Genomic DNA, 15,013 nt, shown 5'->3' on the forward strand with positions numbered 1-15,013 from the left:
TTTTTTTAGGGCTTTTTTATGGAGGGGGGGTTTTGGGTTTTGTCATTGTTGTTGTTGTTGTTTTCTTCATCTAATTTTTATTTTGGAATCACCCAACAATTTATTAGCAGAGGTTCCTGTCCAGCTACTAAATAACGCTATTATTTGTAATCCGTTAGTTTAAATTGAATTGCTAGAATTGGTTATGCTATACTGGTAACACTTGAAAAGGGTTAATGGCCTAAATGCACTGTGGCCGACAATGCGTTGGTAATGACGATGATGATCTTAATAATAGCTGGTGAATTAATTAATGATGACGTAACATTTAAAGGTCAAGTTGGCGACCTAGATATACATATCCATTATCTGAATTGTTACTTCCCTGCGAACCAACGGGAATGGACAAGTATGAATGAATATAATTGTCACTGCCATAACGTTGCATGGTCATACACCTACACAACCAACGACAGAAACAGAGCTTGTATAGACGTATCTTTAAAAGAAAATGGAGCATACAGGTAGTTTTTTCGCATACCAGTCATAAACCAATGTATCCAGTTCATTTCCATTCAGCATCTTTATTTTCAGTATTCTTCTGCACAAATTATATGGCAACACTCGCGCAAATTAAATCAGCTTAAACCGCCAGAAGATCTTTATTCACCATGTATTCATGGACCCCCCATTTCTGCCAACTCTTTGGGGCCTCCCTTAATATATGACCTGCAGCATACCCATTTATTTTACGCGACATAAATGTGATTAACTTAAATATAGTCTCACCTTTCAAACAGTCCACTACCCATGATAACCCAGAGCCTACATCCACCTACACACGTTCCGTCTTCATGAGGACAGCTAGCAGATTTTTTAACCTTTATAGTAGCACATGACATGGTCCAGTTATCAACCGTATGTACGCAATAGCACATTCTAAAACAAAATGGTACAGATTTTATGTGCCAGCACACACTCTGATAAAATAAACATGTATTTATAAGACCCTCCAATGACAGTGGAACCTAGTGGGGGGGGGGAATCAAAGGACAGTTTTAATAAGGTTGTGACTAATACCGTGAAGCACTGGCATGTGCTTTGTCTATAGTTGGATATAATACATATTCATTCATTCATAGACACTGTATACACGAGAGAGAGAGAGAGGAGAGAAGGAGAGAGAGAGAGAGAGAGAGAGAGAGAGAGAGAGAGGAGAGAGAGAGAGATATCGATACGAGAGAGCGAGAGAGAGACAGAGACAGAAGAGAAGAAGAGAATGAGAGAGAAACAGAAAGAGAGAGAGAAAGACAGAGAGAATGAGAGAGAGACAGACAGAGACAGAGATAATGAGAGAAACAGAGAGATAGAGAGAGACAGATAGAGAGAGAATGAGAGAGAATGAGAGAGAGAGAGAGAGAGAGAGAGAGAGAGAGAGAGGGGGGGGGGGGGGGGGGGGGGGTTTTCGAGAGACAGAGAGAGAATGAGAGACAGACAGGCAGAGACAGAGCGAGAGAATGAGAGAGAAACAGAGAGAGAGAGAGAGAGAGAGAGAGAGAGAGAGAGAGAGAGAGAGAGAGAGAGAGAGAGAGAGAGTATTTATAATTGTATTATTACTATTATCATTCTGAAACTCATATAAATATAATGACTCTTGCACAACATATATCTGACATGATCTGAACATGATTGCGTACTTACTGCCAGCGCAAGCATCCCCTTGATATCCAGCATCACATGGTCCATCACATGAACCAGTCACGTGATCACATGGTGCATTATCATTTTTACAGTGTCTGTCACTACATGACAAACTGCATTCCGGGCCATATTTCCCATCACACCCTGTAAATATTAGTTCATTCGCCATTTAGGCCAGGTTATTTAAATGTAATTATGTGTTAACATATGTGTTAATGTACTAACCAGTAATACACTAAAACAATATAACAATTTTTAAAGTGTGTAACAGAAGCCGTAACATATGTGGCAATAACAAGTCATCCATTAGCGTATTCGAAATTGTATCTTTGTACAAGAACGATTCCAAAGGGAAGATATGATATAGTCTCGAGGATAAGTAACCATGATTCAGTTAGGTGTTTCGCCTACACGCTGATCTTGACTGTGATATATACTTAGTGTTCCAACTCCGTGCATAGGAGCATTGCCACTTTAAAGTTGGCGCCACAATAGGTGCCAAACCATTTATACACTTTTCGTAAACATAGGTACGTCTGAATGTGCTCACGGATATATAATAAGGGAAGACAAGATCAGTTATTAATTTAATATTGTTCAGTTCAATTTATCTTGGACAAATATTTTGAGCTCAATGATCATTACATTTTCTTAACTGAAGTGCAAACACCGTCCACAATGAGGGAATAGATTACTTATGTATTTCACATGATTGGAAGTGTTTGCGAACACAATGAGTACGCTAACATCTACTCGTCATAGATACATTATATCCAATTGCATAGGAATAAGACAGAGATGATACCTGCACAGTCGATGCCTTTGTAGTTATTCTCACATTCCCCTCCGCATGATCCGTTAACATGATTACAGTTGGCTGATTTAGTCTGACAGTGTCTCTTGTTACAGTCAAATGCACAGTCTGGACCATACGAACCACTGTCACATTCTGGTGGAAAAATCATATAAAAATATAAATCGACACTTGTGTCTGTTACATCTGATTACGTTTATATTCCTCTGGATTTTGATTTGCTTTTGACCTTATGAAAACCTTAGGCGCCGGAAGCTGGAGCGGGTGGTGGTGGTGGTTTGGAGGCAATGTGCACTGACATCCAAACTTTGAAGGCAAGGCAGTGTCCCATTCCAGTTGAAAATCGAAGTAATATAGAACTATAGCTGCCCTCCCCAGTCGCTATCATCTTGCTACGCCTATCAGAATAGGTGCATAACTAGTGATGATGATTTCAGTTAGACTACTACATAAATATGGTTGCTTCTTTGAAAAAAAACAAAAAACCCCAAAACAAAACAAACAATTATACTCACATTCGCCACTTATTTAAGATTAATATACTGAAGGGAAAATAATTGTAGAATCTGAAAGAAACATTTCTTTAAGAAATGAAAATTGACTTTCGTAGATCTTTTGGCATCAATTAGCGTTTGAAGAGTATTATACTGTTAAGTGACTTCATCTAACACCCTATAGCATGGTGATTTTATTATAGTTTTACCCATTATTAACAGCATATGCCACCCAAAAGGACTCTTCGAAGATAATATATCACAATGTTGTTCGCCAGACTACTGTGATTTCACTTACTTTCAGTACAATTTGCATTCTTCCAGCCTGTCTGACAACCATATTGACAAACACCATCTTGAATATCACATGTTGAGTTGTCTCCCTTGCAGAGTCGTTCACTACATTTAAACATGCAGCTAGGTCCAAAAGTATTGTTGTGGCATTCTGTAGGTATAGAAAGTGATAGCTTCATTTCTGAACAATATTTGGATCTTGCTCTAGGTGAAATAATACCTGTTTATGTTTTATGTTTTAAACATACGTGCATAATCATGTGTTCGATATTATGTTGGTGAACAGTAAGGGACTGAATTTTATAATTGTAATATTATAATTTATAATTGTAATTGTACAACTGCTATTTCTATGCCATAGGTCAGAGAGAGAGAGAGAGAGAGAGAGAGAGAGAGAGAGAGAGAGAGAGAGAGAGAGAGAGAGAGAGAGAGAGAGAGAGAGAGAGAGAGAGAGAGAGAGAGAGAGAGAGAGATGGGGGGGGGGGGACTAGAAATATGATGTCCTCACTTATTTTATTGTTGGTGACTATTATCAATGGATAATTTATATCTACTTTAAATGTTTTACTCACACACTACATCCTTTGATGGACCAGTCGTGGGGAAACTGGTTGATGTATCCATCGAGGGCGATTTATTCTATGATATGCCACCCATTGTTTGAGCACTACCATCAAGTTATATTTGATGTTCAGTATGACATTTTTTCTTTTCACTGGAGTAAGGCCTCTCTTTTTTTTGTTACCAGCAAACAGTTATATACGGTTCCAAACGATTGAGTGAACTCCAAAATAATCAAAATAAAGGTCTATAGCATTGTAATTTCAAAGTTAACAATTGTACACTAAGCGCATAGCAATTGTTCCTATATTTAAATAGAACACGACTAGAAGACACTTGAACTATTTTGTAACCATCAATTTTCTTAGCCAGATGGATTACATGAGAAAAAGTTAATCAATATTTATACAACAAAGGTGATAAAAACAATTTTAATATTAACAAGGCAATGGTTAATTCCGACGCCAACTAAGGTAGTGAGACTGTGTAAGAAAGAGCACATGTTGTGCTTAATACTTGGTGCGTCTACTGAACGTTGTACTTATTTTATTGGACTTTTGCATTCATCATATTTAGGATTTCAACTGAGTTATCCTGTTTTAAATGTGACTATACTGCACATACCAGTGACACAGTCTGGTAAATCCCAGCCTTTTAAGCAACCATTGACGCATGCCCCATTAAGACTGTCACACACCGAATTTCCATAACAGTTTCTCTTCTCGCAAAACATGATACAGTTGAATCCGTATTTGTCAGAGGGACACACTGAAAATAACAAACAATGTAGATAACACTTTTTTTCCAATTTAAGCTGCAACAATATTCTTTAAATGAGACCTACACAGATTGATAGTACGAATATAGAAATGTTTCTGAATCCATTTATACTCATTTTCGTGCTTATATCAAATTACAGTTCAAGCTCGATGTCCTGGGCACACACCAATGAGTAATGTAATATAATTTTGCTGAGATGTTTAATTTATGTGCACTCTGCTAATACTCATATGTGTAATGTGTGTAATCGCGAGCACGTACTCGTAGTGTGGCGGAATTTAGCTTAGTGGGTAAAGTGCGTGCTTGAAGGTATTGCGTCGTACGCCATCAATAATCATCTCGGTAAACTAATTCTCTGATTGGGTGTTTTCTGTCCCAACCTGTGCACCACGACTGGCGTTGCAAAGACCTGTCCTGTCGGTGGGAAAATGCATCCAGAATATCAATTGCTACTAGAGAAAAAAATGTAGCAGGTTTCCTTTAAGAATTACCAATTGTTTTACATCCCATTAAACAAAACAAACTATCTCTTTCTTTACTCTTAGCATAATATCCTGCTAATATTCATAATGTGTGTAATACTTGAACACATACTGGTAAAAACATATTAGAACAATCTACTACCGGTATTGAAATGTATTCTGTTCATAATATATTGAATAGTATTCAATTAGGGGATAATATCACTGTGTTTCGTTGTTAACTATAAGGATTTATCACAAAATGTGGTTTTATACCCAAAAATTAATAAATCGTTATAGTTCACAACGAAACACAGTGATATTATCCCTATTCTAATACTACACCTATTAGGAGTATCTGTAAGACATTATATTATGTTTTCATTAAAGAAATCTCACAAATAAAAAAAAAATTGTATCTATTCTCCTTACTTACGATATTCAATGAAAACACTTGTAGTAAGTAAAATTATGACTAATATTTTTTTTCTTTCTCTTCACATGACGTCACTGACTTATGAGCGAACCAAATGGCAAATTTATCAGCATTGCAGTCTGTCTTTTGAACACGATTTATTGTAATACAGGATACACTAAAAGAAATATTTTTGTTGCCTGTTTAATATCTGTTGCAAAACATATGACTATGATTTGACTTTACAGTTGTGAGCGGTGTTTCAAACTCATATTGAATTATTTCGAGGAATTCGCCTGTTTTAGTTTTGTACAAAAACCACGTTGATGGGGTAGGTCTACTACTGTATAACTTGCTAACATATTTTCACTAAAAGTTTATATAAATACATAAAATAATATGCTTTTTCTAAAGGGCAATTATTATTTTCAAAGGTTTTTCAGAATTGTGCGATATTTTAAAGCAGTTAATGTTGTTTAAAATTGCGCTTTAAGAAATCCAGTCATTTCCATCTTGTGTTCTTTATCAATTTTATTGTCACAAAAAGTGTTCTAAACAAAAATAACGTACTTAAGATTGTGATATAATTATTTTTGATGAACCTACTTGCACACTTTTGAGGACACAAACTAGAAGAGCAGTCCACACGACACATGCTGGTGACTACTGCGATCGAACAGTGACTGGACCTTACTTGAGCTCGGTGCACGTTCATTGCTGCTAACGAAGTTAGTAATTCTGTTGAAAATTATTTATACCGACGTTTAAATATAATGTAAGACACGGAATTAATGTACTAACGAAAACACGACACACGACGCTACGTGACAGCATATTGGACTAGTTCTCGGAATTTTGTCATCGTGATAAATCCTGGTTGCCCATGACAGCGTACATCTACCTTCCGATTTATTATAAAATTAACCAATGGAAAAAAGGCTTATATGAAAGTTGTATTAGAATACCTGTTATACAATACACTGATGTGTTATTCGTGTAATATAATGAATACATATACGTTGTGCCATTTACTTCTAATATGTGTAATGTGTGATATATGATGACTACATACTCGTTAGTATAAAGTACTGTTAGTACGTGTATTATCGTGAACACATACTTGTAGTACAATTTACTGCTATGTATATGTTTAGTGTGTTTACATATTGAATACATATATATATATATCGAAATCTACTGATGAAATCTGTAATCTGTGTGATACCTTGAATACATACTCGTGTAATCTCCTTACATATCCATAATATATAACCTTGTATATATACATGCACTTGAATATTTTGAATACATACTCGTCGTATAATTGTTAACTACAGTTAATTGGAATTCCATTTTTTGTTGAAACCTGGTAGACGAGCACTTAACGAGGCGGGCTGTCAAATGTGAATCGATGCAATAAGACCGAATCCTGCCAATGGACATTATCATATATTTTTCCATGCTAAGGGAAGGTAAAATTGCTATCCTGGAACTAGTCTCAGGGGAGGCATGGGGACTGAGAGGGATAGCTCCTTCCCTTAAACGGCGAGGTCTGGTGTATACATTTCATAAGTACGCACTGTTTACAGTACATACCCTTAGTACAATCTTCTGACTGATATCCTCGATCACAACCATGATCACACTTCCCATCCACGTGATGACAAGACGAGTTTCCAAGACATTTTCGCTGACTGCAGAAATTGGCACAGCCCTGACCATATTTAGATTCTGAACATTCTGAAATAGTAACAGAAGCGATTCTTGCCAATCAATATTACACACTGGTTATAATAATTCTCATAACCATCCTAAACCTGATTGTTTCCACTACTTCTGTCTAACGTATCAGACAATATATATCCTTAAATTAAGTTTATTCTGGCATTCATTTGATCTATGGTTTGAATAATAAACCAACAATGGCAGTAACACCAAAACGATACAACACAAACACAACTGTTGTGTCCCATAAGCAGTTTATCTAATGATATCTAATGATATTAGAAGGGTATTTATAAAACCATCAGTAAACACACGCTTTGCCACTACATATATACATACATTAGTTAGACACAATCTCCGTGTTTAGTCTGGTACATTATGGTTCATTTGCAATGAAATTTGAAGTCTGATATTTCGGGCAATTTCTGTGCATAGTTTACCTCACGGTATGGGTATAACTAGAATGGTAATGGCAAAATAAGCATTATAAAAAAAAGACTGCAATACAAGTTGTTCTGGAGTGGCAGTAAGAATAATTCTGATGTTGCAAGTGATAATGGTTGTGTAATATGACAGTAATATGACAATGAAGCTGGGAATGCCTTTACATCACATGCAAACAAAATGAAAGCAATTGCATCTTACTCTTTGTACAGTCCTGATCCATCCATCCTGGAATGCATTCATCATCACATCGTCCAGTCATTTTGTTACATGATGAATTATTTCGTGATTCGTCACAGTGTCTGCTGGAGCAAGACTTTTCACACAGTGTTCCATAATGATCAGAGTCACATACTACAAATACAATTGTATTAACTGATTATGTATCCAGTTTAACACTGTTGCAACTGCAATGCTACACACTAATATCATACGGTATATTGAATTTTATTGAAATTCGAATCTAAAATCCGCTATATTCACCTGAGGATCTGAAAAGTTTGTTTCTGTTGAAGCGGGCTTCTTTTTCAAACAGTGCGCCATATTCATTAGAATCACACTTTGCAAACATGAGAATAAGAAGTGGTGAACCATTGTATGTATTAAGTTTGGTGTTTGTTGCAAGCACATACAAAATGTACTGAATGAAAATAAGCTTATACGTTAATTTATTTTAGTTACAGACGCATTTTAAACGGCGGTAATTCCAACTGGTTAGGCCTTTACAGAAACAGCTAAATTTGTCATTAGTCTGTCGCGGTAAAACCTAAACATTGGGCAAGTATGCCTTTAGATTACCACATTCATTTTTCGCCCAGTCAAATTTATTAATATGCCCCATATGTCATATCCCTAAGGGCAATTACATCTGGCTTGGGATAGACACATTTACATTTTTAAAGAATGCATAAAAAGACTATGTACTAGTCTGATGCTTAAAACGTAAGTGGCTATATATAAAGAAACATTTTTAACGACACCACTGGATCACATTGATTAATTAATCATCGGCTATTGGATTTCAGACATTTAGTAATTCTGACTCGTAGTCATCAGAGGAAACCCGTTACATTTTTCCTAATGCAGCAAGAGATCTTTTCTATGCAAACGACTGGCTGAAGTTGGATATAGGCACGCCAGTTGCATTCTCCTACAATCATTCCCTCAATCAAGTCTGAGCAGCTAGTAAATAAATCAACATGGCTTCATTTAATATTAGTAACGCAGGATACTACATTTAATGGCTATTAAGCACAAACGATTGCACCACAATGTTCTACTGTCGGTGCAGGCGTGTGTTCAAACCTCTGCTGAAGCTAACTTCTCTTCTCTTTCGCCATTATTTTGTCATGCAATAATATATTTCAAATATTATGTGTTGTGTACATAGCCGATCTTATTTGCCAGGGCTCTATACACGGTGGTCATGTATATGAACTTCAAGTGTACATTACATGACAGCCGTAAATATACCATCGCCGCTACTCGTTTGGCCGTACGTTTTAGACATCCCATAAAGAGTTAATCCATATTTAGATAAATTTACAGGAACCTGTTTATCCAAATATGGATTATAAATGAAAATTAAATACCTTTGGAATTCCAAACCTCGCTAACGTATCATACAAAATATTTCACTGAACCACGGTGAACATGACAACTCCTGGGAATTTTCGTATTTCCCCCACATTAAATACGTCCCTACAGCACGATAGTTTTGGTCTTTAGCTGTACATACTTAACATAATTTCACTGAAATCTGATGTTATAATGAATGTTTTCTCAGAAGAGCAATTTTGTTTCTGAACAGACAATTTAAAGTCGTCCTTTTAAATTCCAGTATTTAGACTTGAACAAGAATTTTGAGGCGATTTTTTTATTTCTATCTTGAACTCCCTCCCTCCATGTTCTTTACAATTTCTGGAGTAATATTATTAATGTTGAATGTAGTCATGCAGTAATATTATATTTTAAGAAACTTGTTCAGCTGAATCACATACCAGTGTATTAATGCAATGATTTATAAATGGGTACACGTTTCAATATAATTAACGTTTTTCCTTTTGATATTTTAAATAGTGGTCAGGTTATAGTTTGAATCTGTCAGTATCTTCTATGGACTGTTTGTATAGAGATACAGTTTTAAACAATAGCACCTTTGCATTGATTATTAACATACAAACCAACAATATATGACCATGTTAACCTATAAAAATAACAATATATGATCCAAGTGAATTTTAAGTTAATAAGACAGACATTTAATACGCTTAAAACAATAATAATAATAAAATGTTATAAATAATGATATTCTAAAGAGAGTTCATTTTAGTGGCATCTTACCAGCATATACATGTAACTAAGAAATATGTGGCATTCCAGTGTATATTTGTGTGCAATAAAAGCCCGGAAAGAGAAAATTTGAGGGTGTCAACCTAACGTTTAAAAAATATGTTCGCTTCAGTGGATCGTATATTGAAATCAGATTATGTTTGCAGTAGGCACTCTTTGTAATTACATTGGTAAAATTCGTTTTCAACTATATTTGATTGCTGTCGCCAATTTGTCCGAATTGCAATATAGCTATAGATAGTTTGATCAATACAATATTTGTAATGGAATACATTTATGTCTTTATTTAAGGAGGGGGTGACTGGGGAAAATATCGGAGAAAATGACTTGGGAAAGGGATGCTCTAGAATCCGGCATCCCTTCACTATATGTCGTGCATTTGATCTGTTGGCGTGGCTGGTATTTTACGATATACGATACCACTGCACTCCGACGCCATATAACCGTAACTAAAATGTGTTGAGTGCGTCGTTAAATAAAACATTTCCTTCCATACCACTGCACGTGCGTCCAGTCCAGTCTGGTTTACATCCTCCTGTACATTCTCCAGTTACATAGTTACACGGTGCATCTCGACAATGACAAAATTTGCTGCAGTCATAACCAAAAGTGCCTGCATCACAGACTAAAAACAGAATTACATGTAGTATCAACAAAATAATAGACGAAAGATGGCACAAATGAACGCAAGAATGGTACAGCAATGCAGAGCAGAAACAATATTTAAATATCAGTATTGTTGTCTTTGTGCCGAATATTATATGTTTTAAAATAAGCACCAGCATAAGATAGTAATACTGAAATTGTAATATAATGTGTAGAATATATAATTAGAATATTTTATATTATATATGCATTTGTTAGTTTAACGCAATATGTCCTAAATTCAATACACATACAACTAAATTCTACAGTTCAAGGTATAATGAATTTGATATTTATTCGTAGATTAAAAACGTTTATTAATACAATAATCTTGACACGGTGCTTTGAAAAGCAACTGTCATACAAATATGTACACTAATATATATATATATATATATATATATATATATATATATATATAGCTATATATATATATATATATATATATATATATATATACCAGAACCATATTCTTAAGGCAATTCAGAGATATAAAATAGTCCAAAGCATTCTATCAATAACTAATCACCACTTAATTTGTGCGTTTACCATAGCTTTACACACAATAGCCAATATTGTTTTTGTACAGGATGTCGTTGTACATTGATTAATTAATTAATTCATTCATTCATTCGTTCTACTCATAACTAAGTAAGCTGAGTATCGCAAACATCATTAGTGCCACGTGTGCAATTCGAAAAAAAAAGAATCGGTTTAGAAATAAGTAAAACTGTAATACATACCATAGTAAAAACATGACGCTTCCAGCGTAATGGCGCCATTTTGGTATTATGCACTGATATGGTCTTGCTTTTTTAGATAACTCTTGGTTATTTTCTATGTAGTGAAATTAATAAAATAGAGTTATCTCGAATCAAGACTGCCAGTCCATAAGTTTTCTTACTATGGTATGCATTACATTTGTATTTAATTCCGACACGAATATGTTTTTAATTGCACACAAAAATGGTACTTTTTGTTATTTTTAAAACGCTTTTACTTTTCTTCTTACGTCAAACCAAACCAACATTATTTAGAAAAAAATTAATTCTGTAGGAGGGAGGGGCGGACTATAATTGCAAATTACACATAATAAAAATCATAAAAAGATAATATTTGTGTTGTTTGTTACTCTGTTTTAATCATGATTACAAAGAAGACGTCCGCACTCCAAACCTAGTTGTTAATTGTTTGTCTGACACGGAATGAATGGATTCGTTTCAAATGGAATATAGCGTACTGCTCACATTATATATATAACAAAAGTATGTGATGCGGGGCAAAATAAGGCAGTTTGCTCAAACTTAGGTTGTTATCTTGTGAATACAACACACGTCTGTGGGTTTCTATCATCGAAGTGATTTTCGTTTTAATAAATGTGTAAATTAAAGAATATAATTGTCATATAAAGCTACTAAATTAGTATATTTTATAAAATATAGAAGAATCTAAACCAGACACGCAAACAAACACTTTAGCTTGTTATTCTTGCAATTGCAATTATTGCAAAGAAAAGAGCCAACTGTATCATGAATTCTGGTTTATTAGTAACAATAATAATAATAATAATAATAATAATAATAATAATAATTATTATTATTATTATTATTATTATTATTATTATTATTATTATTATTATTATCATCATCATCATCAACGCATCAACATCAACATCAGCATCAGCATCAGCATCATCATCATCATCATCATTATTATTATTTAGATCCGCGAGATATCGTATTGGAAATGTTTTATAGCCCCTGTTTTGTTGCACATCTCAAGTGTACATGCATAACAATCACTCGTTTTTCTTACCAAATACTTGAACTTCACAGAAATCCATTGCCGAATTTTGGCTGCTTATCTGCTGCAGTAAATAAATATGAACTGATGTTTTCTACCATTCCTGACTTGTTCCTTTTGTTAGCCGGGTGGCTTACAATATAGAAGACTCTAAACCAGACACGCACACAAACACTTTAGCTTGTTATTCTTGCAATTGCAATTATTGCAAAGGAAAGAGCCAACTGTATCATGAATTCTGGTTTATTAGTAATAATAATAATAATAATAATAATTATTATTATTATTATTATTATTATTATCATCAGCATCAGCATCAGCATCATCATTATTATTATTTAGATCCGCGAGATATCCTATTGGAAATGTTTTATAGCCCCTGTTTTGAGGCACATCTCAAGTGTACATGTGTAACAGTCACTCGTTTTTCTTACCAAATACTTGAACTTCACAGAAATCCATTGCCGAATCACCCGTACTTCTGTAAAGTGTGATGTATCTAGCTGTGTCATCGCATATCAAGGTTGCTATATTTGGGCTACTGGTAGATATGCTTCCACACCCGTGGCCAGTGTTATTTTGGCGTGGTTGTTTGGAACTGTATAGTTGTACGCCATTCTTACGAAGTTCATCTGTAAAAACAATATAAAATATACAGAATGAATGATGTCTGTACAAATCATTCAATTATGAATTATATTTTAATAAGTACGGCATCGATTAGTTGTAGTACTATGTTGATCGAGAGCTACAACCATCCAAATGTCCATCTAGCTCTTGATCGGCAGAGTACTCGGGCTAGGCATCGATCAACAAGCACAATATATTTAAAGACCAGTTTCTAAACTTTAAATGACAAAATTTACAAAATAATGACAAATAATATAATAGCAATACGCGAATATCCAGCAGTGTTTGGTTGCATCCTACATGCATATATAGAAGGAATCAGTTTAGTGACGTAGGTTATCAGCTATGACGTGGTAGTCTTCCCGTCTGCATACTAGTAATCTTGAGTAATTGGTGGATGTTACAGTTAATCATCTCGGAGATTGGACGTAGTGCCGAAAATGATCCCCTTGGACAACTGTGCCGACTACTATTAGCGTGGTCTGCGTGCACAGAATCTGTGTCGTGGTGTTTGAGAATAAACAGCAACTGTTTCGGATAATAGTAGTCGCAGTGCGTCTGGTAGCTGAAGTGCCATGTAACGAGTTCGTCCACGCGTAGAGCCTCCATGAAGTAGGATCGGTACGTCTCACTGAGCTTGCCTACTACGATGCGATGCCAGGGGATAGTGGCATCATGTACATGAGTTGATTGCTTCGTCCTAATCGTTGGCTGGTTGATGGTCTGTGTATCTGGTCCTTTCCTGGCCACTGACATTACTGACATTGTTTACAACTATCGCAAATGAAAAAAAAAAAAATAAAAAATAATAATAATAATAATAATATATATATAGATAGATAGATATATAGATACATATATATATATATATATATATATATATATATATATATATATATATATATAACACACACACACACACACACACACTCACAAACACACACACACACACACACACACACACACACACACACACACACACACACACACACACACACACACACACACACACACACCTCTTGTCTCGGATTTCATACTTTTATCAACTCATGCTGATAAATTATGATACCACAAGACGCTCGGGGAATATCCTCTTCTTCCCGGAAGGTTGACCACCTCCATATTCGATATGCACCATTTTGGACCACTCGGCTTTCTGGATGACCTTAATTAATTTGATAAACCGATAAACTTTGTCATGTTGATAAGGGAGATATATGTTAATCCTTGCATGAAAACCCTCAACAACTTGGATCCACTGTTATTTCTGGACAAAAATCTGATTCCTGTGGTAGAAGAGATTATATTTGACAGGAAACTATCTTATGTGTCCCATCAAAAATATGTTAATACGGAGGGCTTAACAGCTCTCAATATCTTAAAAGTTACTGGTAATACAGAATAGGGAGCAGATCGATATGTTATGCTCTGTCTGTGTAGAACTTTATTTAAACCAAAACTTGACTATGGATGTATTGTATATGGGTCGGCATGCAAGTCTTACTCGCAGATGCTAGATCCTATATATTACTAGGGACGCTTCTTTTGGTGCTATTAGAATATCTCATGTAAAGAGCTTCTACCTTTCCGTTTGGTGTTGGACGTGAAAAGCTTTCTCTGCAGTAAGCCAGCAAGTTCAAATCATCACTGAAACATCCTACGCATAATGCGGTTTTTGATTACAAATATTTGAAGTCATTTGATGCCAGGCCAAATGCTATCTTTATACATTGTATTTGGTTTTCGCATTTAGCGCGGGGGGGGGGGGGGGGGAGGGGTGTGTGTGTGGGTGCATATTTAGTTTTTCGACCTTGGTGTATCAAACCACCTAAAAGTGCGTTGAACCAAAATATATAAACAAAATTTCATGGCGATTCAAGACATATATGGTAATTACATTCCTGTTGATACTGAC

The 15,013-nt window shown here is 35.2% G+C and overlaps 2 protein-coding genes across 2 annotated transcripts in view; one reads left to right on the forward strand and one right to left on the reverse strand.

The window, feature by feature from the left end:
- The window catches only part of LOC121387120 (multiple epidermal growth factor-like domains protein 10), a 10,085-nt gene extending 9,292 nt beyond the window's left edge, over positions 1 to 793 (forward strand). The window contains exon 7 of the mRNA XM_041518145.1: positions 780 to 793. Coding sequence (XP_041374079.1) covers positions 780 to 793 — 14 coding nt within the window. The remainder of the gene's footprint in view (positions 1 to 779) is intronic.
- A 69-nt stretch (positions 794 to 862) lies between these two features.
- Positions 863 to 13,854, reverse strand: LOC121387121 (multiple epidermal growth factor-like domains protein 10). The gene is made up of 10 exons (XM_041518146.1): positions 13,473 to 13,854; positions 12,903 to 13,100; positions 10,517 to 10,645; positions 7,870 to 8,022; positions 7,096 to 7,239; positions 4,468 to 4,611; positions 3,287 to 3,433; positions 2,486 to 2,629; positions 1,681 to 1,824; positions 863 to 918 (listed from the first exon to the last, which is right to left on the reverse strand). Exons 1-10 carry the CDS (start codon positions 13,852 to 13,854, stop codon positions 863 to 865), a joined length of 1,641 nt encoding a protein of 546 aa, XP_041374080.1.
- Between the last annotated feature and the right edge of the window lie 1,159 nt (positions 13,855 to 15,013).

The sequence above is a fragment of the Gigantopelta aegis genome, chromosome 13 (genome assembly GCF_016097555.1).
Source record: "Gigantopelta aegis isolate Gae_Host chromosome 13, Gae_host_genome, whole genome shotgun sequence".
NCBI classification, from domain to species: Eukaryota; Metazoa; Mollusca; class Gastropoda; order Neomphalida; family Peltospiridae; genus Gigantopelta; species Gigantopelta aegis.